This window comes from Maniola hyperantus, chromosome 6 (assembly GCF_902806685.2).
Source record: "Maniola hyperantus chromosome 6, iAphHyp1.2, whole genome shotgun sequence".
In the NCBI taxonomy this organism is placed as follows: domain Eukaryota; kingdom Metazoa; phylum Arthropoda; class Insecta; order Lepidoptera; family Nymphalidae; genus Maniola; species Maniola hyperantus.
The window spans coordinates 2,997,612-3,017,551 of record NC_048541.1 but is presented as its reverse complement, the minus strand read 5'-3'; the positions used below and the strand labels follow the sequence as shown (position 1 = coordinate 3,017,551).

General features: G+C 36.9%; 2 protein-coding genes across 2 annotated transcripts; one reads left to right on the top strand and one right to left on the bottom strand.

Annotated features, from left to right (window-relative positions):
- Nucleotides 1-349: 349 nt before the first annotated feature.
- nac (GDP-fucose transporter nac) lies at nucleotides 350-5,433 on the bottom strand. The gene is made up of 5 exons (XM_034969454.2): nucleotides 5,145-5,433; nucleotides 3,811-4,012; nucleotides 2,729-2,954; nucleotides 1,398-1,690; nucleotides 350-890 (listed from the first exon to the last, which is right to left on the bottom strand). The coding sequence occupies exons 1-5, from the start codon at nucleotides 5,210-5,212 to the stop codon at nucleotides 672-674; spliced, it is 1,008 nt and encodes a 335-aa protein (XP_034825345.1). The 5' UTR covers nucleotides 5,213-5,433; the 3' UTR covers nucleotides 350-671.
- Nucleotides 5,434-6,928: 1,495 nt separating this feature from the next.
- MSBP (membrane steroid binding protein) lies at nucleotides 6,929-17,545 on the top strand. The gene is made up of 3 exons (XM_034969455.2): nucleotides 6,929-7,422; nucleotides 8,268-8,417; nucleotides 10,636-17,545. The coding sequence occupies exons 1-3, from the start codon at nucleotides 7,098-7,100 to the stop codon at nucleotides 10,755-10,757; spliced, it is 597 nt and encodes a 198-aa protein (XP_034825346.1). The 5' UTR covers nucleotides 6,929-7,097; the 3' UTR covers nucleotides 10,758-17,545.
- Nucleotides 17,546-19,940: the final 2,395 nt, after the last annotated feature.

Here is a 19,940-nt window from a genome sequence, read left to right as displayed (position 1 = left end):
GTATAACCCCCGCAAATTGGTCATGCGCGTGGCCGCCATTTTAGTGACGTCAGCACGAGACTGAAGTTTCGAGCTGATGGTATATTTTTACTTAAATATACCCACGTCAAATAAATAATTAACAACATCGAAATGACGTCATTTCGATGCTATTAAGACATGGTTCCAGCGCAATAGCAATTTGCGGGACTTTTATCTCTGTACAAGAAAGAGAACGGTCATACTAAGCTCTTCCGCTCTTCCGGTATGGGTTTCCGGGACTGTTCCTCCATCTCCTGCTGCTTGAAGCGCGCGTACAGCGCACTAGTACCCAGCACGATAATGTTGCAACGTGATTGAAAGACAAACCAAAAAACAAACACACTTTCGCATTTATAATATGGGTAGTGATAATAAACAATGAGCCTTACAAAGTAAAAAAATATTATACAATATTTGTATATAAATAATTTAAGTATAAACCCCGCAAATTGGTAATGCGCGTGGCCGCCATTTTAGTGACGTCAGCACGAGACTGAAGTTTCGAGCTGATGGTATATTTTTACTTAAATATACCTACGTCAAATAAATAATTAACAACATCGAAACGACGTCATTTCGATGCTTTATGACATGGTTCCAGCGCAATAGCAATTTACGGGACTTTTATCTCTGTACAAGAAAGAGAACGGTCATACTAAGCTCTTCCGCTCTTCCGGTATGGGTTTCCGGGACTGTTCCTCCATCTCCTGCTGCTTGAAGCGCGCGTACAGCGCACTGCTGCCCAGCACGATAATGTTGGACGTCCACCAGAGGGTGTTCTTGCTCTCGTTGTACCACTGGGTTGCTATCACGGTTTGGGCGCACGCTTTCGCTGTCCCTGATATGTTGTGGGTTAGTGGTGATGTGACCTGGAATTTATTTATTCAGCATGAGTCGGACTTGCACACAGGGTTCTGTACCATTATACCATTATGCAGATACCTCATCATGATCATGATCAACCCATTGCCGGCTCACTACAGAGCACGGGTCTCCTTTCAGAGTGAGAATGGTTTTGGCCATAGTCTACCACGCTGGCCAAGTGTGGATTAGCAAATTTCACACGTCTTTGAGAACTCTCATGCATGCAGGTTTCCTCGCGATGTTTTCCTTCACCGTTAAAGCAAGTGATATTGAATTACTTACAACGCACATAACTCGCGAAAAGTTAGAGCACGCACCTCTAACTTTTTTGAGAACATTATGGAGAACTCTCAGTTCTCCATAAAGTTCTCCAAAGTGTGTGAAGTCTGCCAATCCGCACATGGCCGAAACCATGGCCAAAACCCTCTTCACTCTGAGAGGAGACCCGTTCCGTAGTGAGCCGGCAATGGGTTGATCATGGTGATGATGAAGAATTTAAAGAATTTCCTTACCTTTATTTGCAGTGAAGTCACATATCCAATAGCAAATCCACACACTCCACCGATAACCATTTGCACCCAAAAGAATGTGCTATCGAAATTATTGTAATTCCACAACACACTTAGCTCTCCGTTGATAATGATCAGTGGCAGGAATATTATTATTGAATATGCATTATTGTAGTAAGACAGCAGCCACACTTCTTGATTTACATTTGGTAGAACTTTCTTTGTGTAAATAGAGTAAAGTGAGAGCATAAGGGATCCCGCGACGCCATATATTGTCCCGAGGAGAGAAAATGAACCTGAAAACAATAATTCCAACACGTTTTTAAATACATATTGGTGCTGATTCTGAACACAACTAAATTTCAAAGTTCCTACCAACGTAATATGAAAAGGACATACACAGTTTGACAGTTTTAAATTTAATTTAGAGCTGGCAAAACTCGTGACTTTAGCTGCTAACCGCGGGCCTATTGTTTTAGCGTGCACTAAAATTTAGAGTGTTTTAATGTAAAATTCATGACCCGTCCTTTTTTAGCCAATATTGAAAAGAAAAAGATGCAGATACTCTAAATTTAATTTAGAGAAAGACAACAGAATCGGCGCCATTAATATCTCAAAAGTATAGGGTCTAATAATCCATCGCCAGCTTTTTTATTGTGAGATATTCTTGCGCTTAGCGACTATAATAATTCTGAAAAGTTAGGGTTGCGCGCCACAAATAGAAAACTTATCCGGCAACCATAGGGCAGAGGATTCAATAAATAAAGTACAGTACGCGGCAGAAAGTAATATACATCGGCCTTTAGAATGACATTTCGGCTTTGTAGAGCGTTGTCTCTGTCACTCATACCTATATGACGTTTTGTCGGTCTCAACAACAGAGACAAATGCTCTACAAATCTGCTATCTCCTTCTAAAGGTCGATGTTCATTACTTTCTGGTGCATACTTTAATATGATTGCTGGTAATATAAAATAGCTGCTATAGCCTAGTGGTTAGGACGTCCGCCTTCTAACCGTAGGTCGAGGGTTCGAGCCCAAGCACACACCTCTAACTTTTCGGAGTAATCTGTGTTTTAAATAATTAAATATCACTTACTTTAACGGTAAAGGAAAACATTGTGAGGAAACCTGCATGCCTGAGAGTCCTCCACAATGTTCTCAAAGTGTGTGTGAAGTCTACAACAATCCGCACATGGCCAGCGTGGTAGACTATGGCCTAACCCTTCTCTCTGAGAGGAGATCCGTGCTCTGTAGTGAGCCGGCGATGGGTCGATCATGATGATTATGAATATGAAATACCTTAAAATAAATTAGGTATTTGAATAATCCTACCTAACAAATTCTCCTGATCAACTCCAAGGTAGAATCCAAATATGATGAAAGCACAGCACATCATACATTTCAATGAAGTGGCTTGCCTCAACAGAGCCCAGCTCAGTGCTACATTGAACACTGTTGTCAGAGATCGTCCTATGAAGTAGAATGGTACCCCGACATACTTCAGACACAGGTTGTTTAGAGCTATCATCAATGTGAACATAATTGATAGGGGGACCACCTGAAATGCCAAATATCTAAATCTATATATATATAAAACCGGCCAAGTGCGAGTCAGGCTCGCGCAGTGAGGGTTCCGTATTAAATAATTCATTCAATTAATTAGATAATTCAAAAACTATGGTGCATAAAAATAAATAAAAACCTGTTTTAGAATGTACAGGTGAAGACCTTTCATATTATGATACCCCACTTGATGTAGTTATCTCGCTTCGAAAGTTGAAAGTACTAATTATTAGTTCATGACCACAATTTAATTTTTTTTGTGTGATCTAACCCTAAATACACGGTTTTCAGATTTTTCTATAAGATCTACCTACCTGCCAAATTTCATGATTCTAGGTCAACGGGAAGTATCCTGTAGGTTTCTTAACAGACAGACAACAAAGTGATCCTATAAGGGTTCTGTTTTTCCCTTTGAGGTACTTCCGTACCTCAAAAAAAAACTGGTGACTGACTGACTGATAGACTGACTGACTGACTGATCTATCAACGCACAGCTCAAACTACTGGATGGATCGGGCTGAAATTTGGCATGCAGATAGCTATTATGACGTAGGCATCTACTAAGAAAGGATTTTTCAAAATTCAACCCCTAAGGGGGTGAAATAGGGGTTTGAAATTTATGTAGTCCACGCGGATGAAGTCGCGAGCATAAGCTAGTCACATAATAAGACCCACAGGGTGACAGCATGATATAAATATATCCCATTTGGTATGGTTGTACTGCTCTTATGTCTATATCGCGAAACAATAGGTTTACTGAAAGAATCAATATGCAAGATGCTATAGACTTAAAAGTACATAACATAATACATAAGTCCATTTACATCTGAGAATTAGGAACATTCACTTACATTACTGGCAACCTCTCTGCACCAAGGAGTACCTTTAGGGAAACTAAAGACACCAGGAATTCCTCCCGTACTGCTCAATGTGAAGCATATAATGAATGACACTATGCACTGGAACCATGTGATGAACAATGGAGCCTCCAAATGAACTGACTGCCCACTTAGCAGACTCTTGTTTACAAAAACTGTTGCTATTGATACAATCCTGAAATCATATGTATTATGCTTGCATCAAAAGTTTATACTTATAATTTCTGTGATGAAAACATTTCAAAAGAGTAGCTTATCTGGGTACTTGACCATACTTGACGTCATCGGACAAAATGAGACAATTTTATCCTAATGGAACAACCATAGAACAATTGACATTTTTAATTATTAAGAAGACATGTAATGACCCCACGTAGCGCGGGATAAAGTAAGGAAGAAGAAGAAGAAGAACAATTGAGATTTTTCTTTCTTTAATTGTTCTATAGAATAAAGTAAACAAACTTTCCTTTTCTAGATGCGAAATGTCATCAGGATCATTTTTAGGGTTCCTTACACAAAGGGTGCCAAGGGGCCCTAAAAATGATCCTGATGACATTTCGCCACAAAGAGAATTTTTTTATGACATCAAAGAAAAGCAAGTATGAGGTGAAAATATGTAGTTCTATCGATGTTGGAGAGATGTAAAATCCTATAATATGGCTCCAGAGCATTTTGGTTACCTGGATGAGGTTACTATGTACTGCAGCAATAAAGCCGTCTGTACCTTATAAGTTCTACTTAACTTGCTCTATCAATGTATTTTCTATATATTTTTGTGTTGCGGAGCTCAATAAGTATGTCTAAGTTACGATTAAATCAATGTTGCAGGAGTGATTCAAAGATGTGTGTGAAATTTGGTACAGCAATTAGCTTGCATCCCGGGGAAGGACATAGGCTACTTTTTATCCCGGAAAATCAAACAGTTCCTACAGGATTTTAAAAATTTAAATCTAGTATTCTAATATTCCCATTGAGCCAGTTAGTTACTCAGATTAGACAGAAAGAGCAAAAGATAATATAGGTTTGTAGAAACATCGAGTGGTAAAAACTATTAACCTTGTGTTTTAAGGTAATGCCTTTTTTATCACAAGGTGGCAAATCAATTTCCTGCCTGAATTTCTAAGAATTGTTTATCAAATAATTAAGTGAAGATAAAACATTACATCTGATTTAACACGATAAGACAACTTTTAACCACTCAAAGTACTTTAAAAAAATGGATGTGTAGTTAAATGATAAGCAAGCACTCTGGAATAAAGAATAGGAATAGCATATTATTTTGAAATAAACTATTTATTGTTTCTTACCAATAACAGGAAACAACTAAAAATATTTTAATGTATTTCGCACATAGTTCTGATTGACGGTCTCTCATTCTGTTTGATGTAATTTTCGACGTATTGAATGTAACTGAAAGTAACTAGTTTTGTATGAGATATATATACTAGAGCAATGAATTCACTTTAATAAAAGACTGAATTCACGATAATTAATTGTGTTCACTTAGATCAAATAAAATTAATAGTTCACATCACTACTCGCGGTTCTTTTAAAAACAACCCCCGGTGTTGTGGACTGTGGTTGCCACTTGCCGTTTGATCGTTTGATTGACATCAATTAATCAAATCATTTGATTTTGACATTGACATATTCAAATTCAATTCAAATGCCGGTTAATTTGTAAAGTGCCCCGTAAACGGCTTAACATGTTTGCCGAACACGCTGTCAATCAAAGCTAAACACGTTATTACGTACGTATTTGTTACGTATACAGGGTTACAGGAAAAGAGGACACGATCCCGTTAAGGGGTTATAGTACAGGACATTAGCTATCAAACGACCCCTTCAGTGCTTATGCGAAAGTGTATCGTTTTCGAGTTATTCATTTTTTTATTTTTTTCTTGGTAAAAGGGTGTTTGCCACTTTAAAAATTAATAAAAAAAAGGAACAATGTATTTCAGCAGATTTTTTTTTATTTCTTGCTAGTACATATCCTTGTTAATAATAAACAGTTATAAAACTAAAAAAAAACTTCAAGCATTTTAAAATTACAGCTCAAAAACTGTACAAGTTTTCGATTTTTAAATTTAATTCTTTGAATAACTTGCAAATTTTCTGTAAAAATTACTATGGCACTTATCCTGCGGATTTTTTTAAAAACATCTACGTTTCGTTAGGTATCCATTGGTACAAAAAAATTACAAAAAAAGTCATAAAATCAAGAAAAAATTACACAACAAAGAGACAAGGTAGAAAATTCTAACAAATGCTATTGCCAAAGAATTAAATCAGAATCAATGTAAAAACGAGTTTAATGCAAAATAGTTAAAGATTATTTTTAATGAGGTCAAAAGGTAACTTAAAATCAGTCAAGTGCGAGTCGGGCTCGCACACGAAGGGTTCCGTACCTTCGTACAAGAAATAACAATTTTTAATTTTTTTTAATTTTTATGGCAGCCATTTTGTAACTTTTAGTATTTGTTGTTATAGCGGCCATAAAAATACACATTTTGTGAAAATTTCACACACATAATTAAGACCTTCATATGACAAACACGTCGTCAATCAAATTTGCCAAACACGTAGTTGTTTTGACAAACGCATCAAACACGACCATAGACGATCAAATAATTTGACAAACACGTAATATTTGACAAACTTGTTTGACCGTCTACGGGGCACTTTATTTGTTAAAGTTAAAGCGGCGTTAAGCAAAAAACTTGCAGAAGTTGACTTCCGCAATCTTTCTACCGTGTTTTAAACAATCACGACAAGCTCAAGCTTCCGCAAGTTTTGTAACTTGCCGCAAGCAAGTCACAAGTGTAAACACCATTTTGATACTTTCAGTGGCAAGAACTTGCCGTTTATTCTGCTTGCAAATAAAAGTTTTAACTTGCTGAGCAAGATGTTAGGATAAAAAACATTGGACGCGTAATGAGACTGTGCAGCTAATTAAGTAGAGCTCACAGAGAGTCATGTTCATGAATCATGTTTAAGATAAACGGCTCGTCGGTAGTCGGTAAAGGGTAGCATGCTGGTAACCAAATAATGGTAACATTTTTTAACTGTCAACAAAATGAACGCCGTCGCTGACGTCAGTGACCGATTGTGAACCTTGTGGACCGTGGTGGAAATCAGGAAATGTACTCTGTGGACCGATCACCTACTTTTTAGGCAAAATCCGGCAAGAAGTGATTGTAGTTTTGTAAAATTTGTACACAAATAAAACTGTGTTTCGATTTGTAAGTTACTTTGTTAAAATGGCATCAGCGCCTGAAACAAAATCGGCAGACAGTATAGAAGCGGAAAGTCCTGCGTCGGACTCTAGTATTTTCAATGATATCCTAAATCCGGTGAATTTGGTTTTGACTTTGATTATCGTGGCTTTGGTGTATAAAATATTGAGGAGTAGATTTGGTAAACCTTCGGCTGAGCTGCAAGTGCCTGAGCTTCCTAAGATACGAAAGGATATGACTGTTGCGGAGCTTCGTCAGTTCGATGGGACGCAGCCCGATGGTCGCGTCCTCGTAGCTGTAAACGGTTGGATATTCGATGTGACGCGAGGACGACGCTTCTACGGGCCCGGTGCGTGCATCTGTTTATTAATAGCGTTGACTTTAATGTACAATGACTCAGTGTTTATTTATTCATGATGTTGATATAAATGCAGGAGCGGTTCCGACGCAACGGCGCATTTAATATAGTCTGTCTGTAATGATACACCTAAAAAATGACCTTGCTTATAGTAGGTACACTTCATTAGCCATGTAATTTAATATGGTTCAATCTTCAAAGGTATTTCCTTGACTTTGTGGTTTCACATGTTTTTTTGTGAAATCTAATATTTGGATGTAGTTTGTATTGAATTCTGGTATCACTTTTGTAATATGATCTGAAAGTATGGGTTTTTACTTTTTACTTATTTAATTGAATATAGATTACATCTAAATTGGGGCTAAAATCATACTTTGTTCTTTTCTAAAGGCGGCAACATGTGAAAGGAATGGTAGTAGCTACTACTATTAGGTACTTGCGCCCTCAGTTTTGACTACTTTTACTTTGCAGTAATAATCAGATGAACACTATATGTAAATTATTTCATTCTGTTTGTATTCAGTTGAACACTCACCCCTGCTTAGCCAAAGCTCATAGTTTCTTGTAAGATTATTATGCAGGTTTTACAACAACTTTCTTTAGTAGCAAGGGCACGTTAAGGTTGGCTGCAAATTATCAGAAATTGTATGTTAGAAAACTTTCCATCCCACTCAGGGTCCATTTAATTTTTAAATAGATCGTTGGGGTGATTACGTAAAATGTTGCAGTAGCGACATCAATGTGTGTCATCATCATGTGTGTGTAAGTGGGAGTGTGTGCCTGCATGCATATTTAGGTGTAAACATTGACTAATATAAAGTGTCAATGTATTTCAGGAGGTCCATATGCTGCTTTTGGAGGTAAAGACGCCTCCAGAGGTCTCGCCACATTCTCTGTAACATCATCAGATAAGGAGTATGATGACCTCAGTGACCTCAACTCGATGGAGATGGACTCTGTGAAGGAGTGGGAGGCACAGTTTAGAGGTGAGTCAATGTTTGCATTGAAATCAAAGCTAGAAGTCCCGCAAATTGCTATTGCGCCGAAATCATGTCTAATTGGCATCGAAATGACGTCATTTTGATGTCAGCCGAAATAAAAATATATACCATCAGCTACTTCAGTCTAGTGCTGACTGATATTCAAATGTCAGCACTTACATGATTATGTGACAAAGCTTGGAAAATTGTACTTTGTTTCCTACATTTATATAGTTTGTGACAGGTTGTGATGCCTAATGGCATTCGGGGTATGAGGCCAGCCAGGGGACTACGCTCGGCCGCACTGTGCAGGTGTGCAGGGCGCCCTCACCCAGATTATGATCTCAACCTGTCGTGGACTATACATAAATAACATAATAATATAATATAGCCTATTCTACTTTTGGATAAAGATGGGTTCTAATAGTGAAAGAATAGGTTCAGTAGTTTTTTTTTAAATAGAGATAGCGAGCAAACGAGCAGGCGGGTCACCTGATGTTAAGTGATTATCGCCGCCCATGAACATTTGCAGCACCAGAGGAACCGAGTTGTTTCACAAAAAAATTGCTCATGATTTTTTTTATTCGTCTAAAACTATCTATCTATGAGAATAACCACCAATAATGTGAATTATTGCCTTTCTAACGAAACCGGCTTGGGGCAGATCATTTCACACATGGTTCCAAAGACTATAACGGGCATATGAGTAGGTAGAAACATTTTTTGTATCTTATATATATCGGGATTTAAAAGACTATAACATGCTATGTAACCTATCAATAAATTAGATTGATTTATTAATTTCAGTTGAACTAATTGAGAAATCTACAATCGAAATATTTTACTTTTATGTGCATACACTTTAGTTACACAATCTAGAAAGCCTAATCAAAAATTGCATTTTTTATTTATTGATATTTTTATTCTATCTTATCATTTTCTTATCGAACACACATTATCATTATCGAAAACACAAAATATTCATATTATCTTAATGCACTAAACACTGATTTTAGGGTTCTGTATAACTAAATAATTTACATGCAAACATTATACTTTTGGTAAACCTATAGGAAAATTAGTTAAATACATATATACAAAGAGATCCAACTAGTGAACAATATTTTCCTGTTAATGAAGGAAAAATCTAATTAACTATGCAAACAATAATTACTTAATACATCCTCATTAATGGACTCTCAGTTTTATAGTGATGTGATTAAAATACCTTAATTATACTTGTAAATCTTAACTATTTAACACCGTATGTCTTTATGAAGAAAGATAAATAAAATAGCATTAAATAGCTGTGACAAATAAATGGACAATGGATGTTACAGAACCCAAAAAAGTTATATGACGTAGAAGTTATATATTTTTTTTTTATATGACGTAGAAGTTATATTAAGTACTAGAATATACTACTACAAGCTATATTAAGTACAAAAAGTTATATGACGTAGAAGTTATATTAAGTACTAGATGATGCCCGTGACTTAGAGTGGATTTAGGTTTTCAAAAATCCAGTGGAAAGTCTTTAATTTTCTGGGATAAAAAGTAGCCTATGTCCTTCGCCGGGATGTAAGCTAACTCTGTTCCAAATTTCATTGAAATCAGTTAAACTGTTGGGCCGTGAAAAGCCAGCAGACAGACAGACAGGCACACTTTCGCATTTATAATATTAGTATGGATTATTTGTGACATTAGTATCAAATAAATGCTTTTTCTTTCTTTCTTTTTTTCATTATAACAATAATTTCTATAGTATATTAAAGTAAATAAAAAATAAAAAGCCGCGCCTTGAGCGCACTCCACCCCGTCGGTGAGCGTTGCGCATAAATGTATTCATTTAAAATGTTAATATTGTACGCACGACGTACGAGTAGTATTAACATATATTTGCATCTTACATCCGTCACTTCTTACTGACCACTGCCCATGATGTTCCTCACTAACTAATGACACTAATTGTGGTTATTAGCATCAAGGTTGTGGAGAAGCGCGTTAGAAGGGCCACCTTAATTATCAGAATGGAACCAAGCATAAAAAATTATAACCATTTAAAACATACAGTACGCGGCAGAAAGTAATGTACATCGGCCTTTAAAATGACATTTTGGCTTTGTAGAGCGAGCTTCTTGACGCGACTTTTCCCAATGAGTAGTTGTGCTCAGACCGTTATAAGTACGTACCATCTATTTACTTGTTATTTTTTATTTTACAGAAAAATATGAACTCGTGGGTAAACTGCTGAAGCCTGGAGAAGAACCGACAAACTATTCAGATGAGGAACCAGAGGAAACCGACAACTCCACCAGCAACCAAGAAGACAAGAAGGAGCAATAGAAGGACAGAAAGAAGTTCGGGCCTACGGCAGTTCAACCAGACAAACCTCAGATGTGATATTTCCATGTACATTAAAGGGATGTACACTAGTCTGGGTCGAATCCGAGAAAATATTGAGAAAATTGTCACCAAACTTTGATAGAGATAGTGTAAGATCCATTATATTGACACAAGAGTCGAAGCGACAGTCAAAAATATGACATTGATCTCTATCGACACAATGTAATGTACTTTGTACCAAGAAAAAATCACAAAATAGTGGCGCAGGCGAGAAAAAAATGCACGCATTCAACAGAACATGTGCGTCTTTTTTACGGTAGAGCGTTACAGGGTGGAGACAAAGATATTAAAATCAGTACCCATATTATAAATGTGAAAGTGTGTTTGTTTGTTGGTTTGTCCTTCAATCACGTCGCAACAGAGCAATGGACCAATGTGATTTTTTGCATGGTTATAGTTAAAGACCTGGAGAGTGACATAGGCTACTTTTTATCCCTGGAAAACAAAGAGTTCCCACGCGACTTAAAAAAATCTAAATCCACGCGTACGAAGCCGCGGGCATCAGCTAGTGCTATATAAAGGGCTTTGAAGATTTTGGCCTACCTAGTGGTCTGCATTTTTACTTTTTTTCTGAAATAGCGGTCACACAAAACCCATATTGGCTCACCAGTTTGGCGAGAAAATAATAATGTAAATATTTGGTGTACCTACGCTTGTTATAAATAAAAAAAAAAAAAATATTAATCAATAGCTGACATCAATATCAGACAAAATCTTCCAAAGTGTCACGTTTCCGAGATATAAGCTAGCTGTTGTGCTGATGACGCTACCAGTAGCGTCATCAGCACAACAGTCTAGTCACCAGTACAACTTTGATTGCTCATATTTCAAAAACGTGACACTTTGGAAGATTTTGTTCCATACAAGTCTTGTTTGTATTAATGCCAGCTATTGAATAAAACAGGTTTTATTGGCCGCTATTTTGAAATAAAAAGAAAATGGCAAACCACCTTCGTAGTGGTTCCATACTAAAATATTCAAACCCGTTGTTTCGATTTCCTTCAACTCTGTGTCAATGAGGATCTAGCCTAAAGCGTCCATTAGACGATAGGTTCTACATCAGTCAATTTCGTCAATCATGAGTGATGGATGGTAGATGGAGCAGAGAATTATTCAGATACAAGATTATGCCCACTACTTCATCTGTGTAGACTACTCAAATTTCAAACTTGTATTTAGCCCTCTTAGGGGTTGAATTTTCAAAAATCCTTTCTTAGCAGATATCTAAGTCATAATAGCTATCTGCATGCCAAATTTTAACCCGATCTGTCCAGTAGTTTGAGCTGTATTTATCCCCCTTAGGGGTTGAATTTCCAAAAATCCTTTCTTAGCAGATATCTTAGTCATAATGGCTATCTGCATGCCAAATTTCAACCCGATCCGTCCAGTAGTTTGAGCTGTGCGTTCATAGATCAGTCAGTCACCTTTTCCTATTATGTATTTAGATTGTGTGATTTAATATCAGTCGGTAGGTTATTCAGCCAATCGCAACAATTTCTTTTATAGCAATGCGATAATTACTATTACCGTGCTAGCCCCATAAGTAATTAGTAACATGCAATAGGGTCCGCCCCTTGAATGTGTAAGAAACAACAAATTCTGCTCCTTGATTGGTTGAATTTGCTGTTTACATTTTTTCACAGCCAATCAGGATCTATGTAGAATTTGCTATCGATTACGATTGTGATGATATATTTTTCTTACTCAATCGGGGGGCTGATCTAATTTTGAGTAAACTTTATGCACGTTGTTTTTTATACTATGACTATTAATTCTGATCGCATTTACTTGCATTCGGGCCAGACTTTTGCATTAGTTCCTAAGACTTGAGTGTTTATTGCGATAAATTGAAGACATTTCGACCCAGTATTTTGTTTTTTAATGGTATGCGATGAATTTTTTTTTTGTAATTTAACACTTTTGATTTTTTATAGGAATTGTATGCAATGGATTTTTATGCACTCTTAAATTGTTAGTTTTAATGAAATCATCACAAAAGAAATCTAAATTTTTATTTAAAAAAATATGTTAAATATATTTTGCTGCATATCAAAATCAATCTCATCAAAATCGATTATTATCGTCGTATCGATCTTAATATCGATTATTTATTAGTTTTTTTTTATTGAAATTATATCAAGTTGCAATACTTTTTCGGCAGTTGACATCGTAACTTGAAATTTAGGCTTTTAAGTTGCGATCTGAACCTGTTATAAAACTTGTTAAAATAATTAATTATAATATTATGGTTGAACTGCTATGTACTGACATTATATTATTGAGATTACATTATGTCTCTATCGAACGAATACTGAAACTTATTCATTGAACCTCTTAATACTTAAGAGCCTCTAAGTATAGTCGGTACGGATCTCGAGGTATGAGCTTGGATACTTACGCACGTGTATACTCGCTCAAATGTTCTTTAAGGGGTGCGTTTCCACGGACGTGGAGCAGAGCGGACCGTGAATTGGCCAATCAGGGTGCGTTTCCACTGAAGCAGAGCTGGGCGGAATGGAGCGGAGCGGAACGTGTATTGCCAATTTACGGTCCACTCCGCCCTGATCCGCGTTAGCGGAAACGCACCCTCACAGTGCTCGAAATCTCTACTCCGCATCAGTGGAAACGGTGTGCTTGGCTAATTCACAGTCCGCTCCGCTCCACTCTTCCTAGTTCCGCGTCATTGGCAACATAACCTAAAGATTGGTGTGTGACAGATTGAACGAAAACGGGGGGATACCCAATGCGGGAGGCAGAGTATGACATGATAGACAATCACGAATACTGCGCCCGTCCGCATCGTCCCCGCTAATGAGATCTAAGTGCGGATTGATAGACTTCATGCACACACTTTTGAGAACATTATGGAGAACACTCTGGCGTGCCTCACGTTGCATTGTTTACCTTCACTGCTAAAGCAAGTGTTATAATTGCTTAAAACGCACATAAATCCGAAAAGTTGTAGGTGCGTTAGAGGTATTTCCGAAATCAGATTAAAAGTTCTAAATTTTGACTAAAACTGAATTTCGACTCTTATTTCGCCTTGCTATGTAACGGTGATTCAAAGATTGTTCAGTAAATTAGACCAAATTAACGCGTTGTGTCTATTGCATCATCAATCAACAGAGATCATGTTCTAATGAAAGGGCAATTACGCAACACACTTGCAATCAGGGGATGTTGTGAAGCAAGTGATAATTTCAATGCGATTATCGCTATCGTTAGCTAAATGCATATCTAGATAAACATACCGCTCTATATTAGAACGCTTTGTGTGTGCACGATAGCTAACTTGATACCTAAGCCTGATGACGTCATTGTACCTTTAGGTTACAGTACGCCAAAAACGCACTTTGATAAAAATCGATAGAGTGCGCGCAAAACAAGTAGTTCAATCTGAACACGAGGCGTATGACTGCAGTGTACAAAAACGGATCTCAGCCGGGTATTTGTATTTAATCCTTAGTCTATGATCTGCGCAATCGCCACGTTGCAATTTCAGATTGGATTACAGTACAGTACGCGGCAGAAAGTAATGCACATCGACCTTTAGATTGCAGATTTGTAGAGCATTGTCGACCTACATGACATAACGTCATGTAGGTAGGTATAAGTGACAGAGACAACGCTCTACAAAGCCGAAATGTCATTCTAATGGCCGATGTACATTACTTTCTGCCGGGTACTGTACTTCATTTTGTACAGCAATTTTTGAATTACCATTAAGCAGGGCTCTCTGATCTTTATTTTAACAATAATAAAAACCATAATAGTTCTTAAGTCTGTCGCTGGGGTTTCATGTGCGTGGTTTCATAATAAAGAGTAACATTTGTAAATTTTTCACGTTTCTAGCTTTTATACGCAATAACCGAAAATTAGAGCAGTTAATTTTGACATAATAGAAAATCAACTTTTACGTATGTCCCGCAAATTGCTATTGCGCTGGAACCATGTCTCATTAGTTTCGAAATGACGTCATTTTGACGTCAGCCGAAATAAAAATAAAATATACCATTAGCTCAAATCTTCAGTCTAGTGCTGACGTCACTTAAATGGCGGCCACGCGCATCAGCATTTGCGGGACTTATACTAGATTCACTATACGATACGATACGAACGTTACGTTCGGCCGTTCAAGCAAATGTGCGATCACCTGTCATGAAATTAAAGACTGAGATGGCAAATTGGGTTGATACCGTCATGGAGACCGAACGAAATTTATAAATTGCACATTCCCGGTTTAGTTCGATTTAAAAAATATGAATACGACACAGGCTGTTTAGTTTAAGTGGGTATGGGGAACTCTTAAATCATTGTTGCTCGTTCAATCTTGTAGCTCGCTGGCTGGAAAGCCAGCGGCCATTTTTGCAACGATTCAAATTTGGGAACTGCCATATCTGGTGTATCATTCGTTAAGTGCATGACTGAAGAAACATGACTTTACGCGTTACTATAAATGGCGCTACTAGGGATATTTTCTAATGGCGGTCACAAAATAAAGATGCCTAAGTATTCGCACGTCAGGTCAGTAAAGATACCTGCAGTTCGGGCGCAATACCGCAATACCGCCAGTCGCCACTGGTGCACCGTGATGATAAAATTATTGTTTCATATGTGCTCTATGAAAGCATCTACACTTGACAGTGCCAGTGAAATCACAGAGATTCAGTGTTAATGCCAGCGCCGGCAAGTAATTCGGTTACAACGCTATTTTTGTCCGATCACATTAGAAAATATTCTGAGACAATTTCTTAATAATATATTGCCGGCCGCAAACATGTTGGCTTATCTAAAATTCTCCAAAGACAAATTCTATTGTATGTTCCTGTGGTTTAAAAGTTTCTCACATAGTTAAAATAAACATATAATATACTTGTTAACAACTGCCATGCCTTTTGTGTTAATGTTTTGCATTTATCGTCTGTTACGTTTTTTAGAATTTGTTTTTGTTTCAACCCTTACAAGTTGGAATATTTTTAAAAGTTGACTACTATGTAGTTAGTATGAGATTATACATCTCCCCAACTTTAATAGAATTCGGGCTTCAAACACAATAATGTCAGTAAAATGTACCTAAAATTACAAATTCCAAGTAGGTACCACACATTTTGCTTTCGCAAAATTTCCAATTGGAGCGCTGATGTATGAACCAACTTGAGCCTTAAATCAAGGAAATTAGGATCTATTTTACGTTAACGCTGAAGTGTCACGACGACGACGCTCGAATTTTATCAGAGTTGATGAGATGTAAAATCCCCTACTGAACTACTTAGTACTTAGTTGATACTACTAGACTACTGCGCTACTAGGTCCACCCCTCGGTACTTAAATGATACTTACATATAATATATTATAGATATGTGTTGCAAATGTAAAAGAGAAAATACAAAAATAATGTGCATATTAATAATAATTGTTAATGCTTGTGAATAAGTTAAAATAAAAAATCTGTGGTCAGTAATGTGTGATTTCTGTTTTGCATTATTGTTGCTTCTCCTTTGGTATCGTTTGTAATACACATTGCAACTAAAAACAAATGATTATTATTGTTGATTGTTGATGAACCCTCGTTCACACGGATGTTTTTGTAAGGATGCCTATCAATTGAAGCGGAGCGGAGCGGACCAAACAGATTATTGATAAATCGCGTGATAATAATATTAGGGTGCGTTTCCACTGAAGTGAAGCAGAGCGGAGACGTTCTCAATGAACCAATAATGTCTTATTTTTGTCTTTCTTGTTATGATGGTGCAATAAAGAACGTTACATTCCTTCTTTCATTTCTTGTTTCTTATTGTAAATTGTTAGATAATGTGAAAATTTTATCATTTTTCAATAATCTGATTGGTCGAAAACACGTCTCGCAACTTATAACGCACGACGCCGCTTCAGTGGGTAGGCACCCTAACGTGGGTTAAAAACCATTAGAATATATCAGGTTCACAACAGACATCAGGACTTTTCTGAAGCAAAGCTTTTCTGAGCATCGCATTGGGTTTTAAAAACCTATTACCACTTTATATCCAATCTTTCTTTAGTTGACTAAAATGAAGAAATCTCGGAGCAACATGTGATAATGCGGCATGCTACAAATTGACATTAACATTATTTTGCGGCCCTAAGCAGCATTCGATATTCTATTTTATCCCGAGATATAATCTTGTGCTAGAATTGAAATAATGTGGCACGACTGTCTGCCAAAAGTTCTTGCTTAAATTATTTATTGTACCATAGGCACCGTGGCTTGCCGCAATGTCACACTATGTTGCTCTGGCATAAGGGTGCGTTTCTACTGATGCGGAGTGGGGATGTCAATCACTGGGATTGGCCGAATCACGGTCCACTCCGCCCAGCGTCAGTGGAAACGCACCCTAAATGAAGCTTTAAGTTTGATTTTCCATATATCTAAGCGCCGCTGCTAACGCCTTTCGGCAAGAAGCATATTGTTTCCTTTTTACTTAAAAGATAATTAATGGAAGATAATATATTGTTCTGATGTGTGTTACTTGCGACAAATGGTGTATTTGAATGTTGTACTACTATATTGTTTTTTTATACTATTAGCATTAAGAATTATTGTCGTGTGCGCTTAGGTTGGGGAATGGAAATTAACTATTGTTAACTATATATACATATACATAATTCTATACGGGCTAAAATTATTTGTATAAGTTTCGCTTTAAGTTTGCGGAACTCACTCGATAATAATATATGTTTTTAACAATGAATTTCATACTTTTATTGGCGATATTTTTAATTTAGTTACCTACTTAAAACTTTTTTGTTATTTTTTTAAGCATACGCAAACATATTTTTTTAGATAAATAAAAGTCAGGGCGTGCGAGAAGTTTCATTGACTGATCAGGAAGAAAAAACCTAAAACACTAAATGATTTTTGCCATAGGTCTAAAAATCTTATGTACCTAATTGAAGGAAGGTTTTGAAAAATTATAACTTCAAAAGCTGTTGTGACAAAAAAACAATAAAATGTGGATCCTGGATTAGAAAAATGCTTTGAACCTTACTTGCATTGTGTATAATGGTTATGTATGTCAGACATTATGAAGTAACCACATATCAATCTCTTACTCTTCTTACTTTACAGAAAGAGATGTGTCATAATATGATAATGACCTTAACCTCATAACCTCAAGTTAGCTGGCATTAACCGGCATCAAGTACAAAATCACAGTGCAAAAACTAATCAAAACGCTTAAATAAAATTACAAAAAATAAAAGAGTATTGAATAAAGAAAAGAGCGTATCTGCCATCATATTCAATACATAATAAATAGGTAGTAAAATATGTTTTGCACATATTCTAACTTTATTTGTAAATCAATGTACAATAACAAACAAGGCACAGCACTGCAAAATGTTAATGATGTAATTTTACCTTAGTAATGTAATAATTGTCACTTTAAATTATTATATTGTTTTTAATAATAATTGGTTTCTTTTCTTTTGAATGGCAGTTCCTTTTTATAAGATCATAGATAATTTGCAATAAGGTGGACTAGCCTTTGATATTTATTTCATTACCTTAAAATTACGCATTGCTTGAGACGTTCTTACCGCGAATAAAATGATAATTGGGCTACAAATTAATCTTAAAGACATCATAAGCGCCGGACACAATGCGTAGCTTTTATGCGTTTTGATTTTTCAGCTTTTAAAATATTATAAGCTAAGAAAAAAAATTATATCTAAGATTATATACTTAAATTTGAATTTTACAGTACCTACACGTTTTAATAGTGCCTAGTCACTGAAGCGATTTATAGTTGACCAGTCAGATGACAGAATGACCACGACATTTACCAATAATCTGATTGGTCTGCTCTACACATCTCAACTACGCTCCTCTTCAGTGAACAGGCACCCTAATTAAAAAAAATTGTAAGGTCTTAGACAGACAAAAGGCGCAACGTGTTGTCGGTCAGACTTGCACACGAAGCGTTCTGTATCTGTACCATCGTACAAGAAATATAGTCCGTACAATATGAGTTCTCACGCGCCAACTGTCATGTCAAAAGTTTCACCTTAAAAATCACAAATATCATAATTTTGACATGACAGTTGACACAAAGTTAAAATGGCGCGTGAGAACTTATTTTGTACGCACTATATACTGACCATGTTCCCCGTCCCGTCGTCCCCCCGCCTCATACCCCGATTGCCATCTCAACCTATCGCGGACTTATAGGTACCTACCTAGTGACGCGCTTGGGATGGACGGACATCAGAGGCTTAGTAATAGCACACGAGTAGATATATAGACCAGAGGGGAAGCTTCATACTAGCGGCTGGCTGTAGGTTCACTCTAGCGCAGCTCGCGCACACCACGACGTGTCACGGACGCTCCGTTTGCCGCCAAACTGGGCGCACGGGGCGTCCGTGGCACGTCGTGGTGTGCGTGAGCTAGTGTGAAGCTTCCCCTCTGGTCTATAATATCTACTCGTGTGGTAATATGCCACAGAGTCCTTCGGGTGTCTACTGTCGTACCCTAAAAACAACTTTCACACTAAAGTAGGTAGGTAGGAATAGGAATAGTTACTACTAACTGATGCCCGCGACTTTGTTCGCGTGGTTGTAGGTTTTTTAAAAGCCCGTAGGATTTTCCGGGATAAAAGTAGCCTGTGTCACTCTCCAGTCTTTAACTATATTATATCCATGCAAAAATCGCGTCAATCCGTTGCACCTCTCACGCCTCCCTATCCACCTTCTCCACTCTTGTCTCGCTGGCAAATAAGTTTAGAATAGTATAGAGTTTTCGAAGGAGTGCGTGAGATTTTCGTGAACGGAGTTCAATTCAATCAAGTAGTTGTGTCGTGGTTTGGTACAATGGTAAATCGAACGATATTAATTCATCATCTGTTGATGATTGTTCCTAAAAACCCATTTATTTTTATAGTACATTTACATATTTTATTAGTATAGGAGCCAAATGAACTCCAAATTTCAACTCTTCAGTAGGTACTGGTGCTGCAGGGGATCTGACCACCAAAACTGATGGGATTTTTATTTTAAAGTAAACAACAAGAAAAGGCAAGTATGCAAATATATACGTACTAGTATAATATATTATAAATATTTGTGCAATATATGAAATACTATATAAAT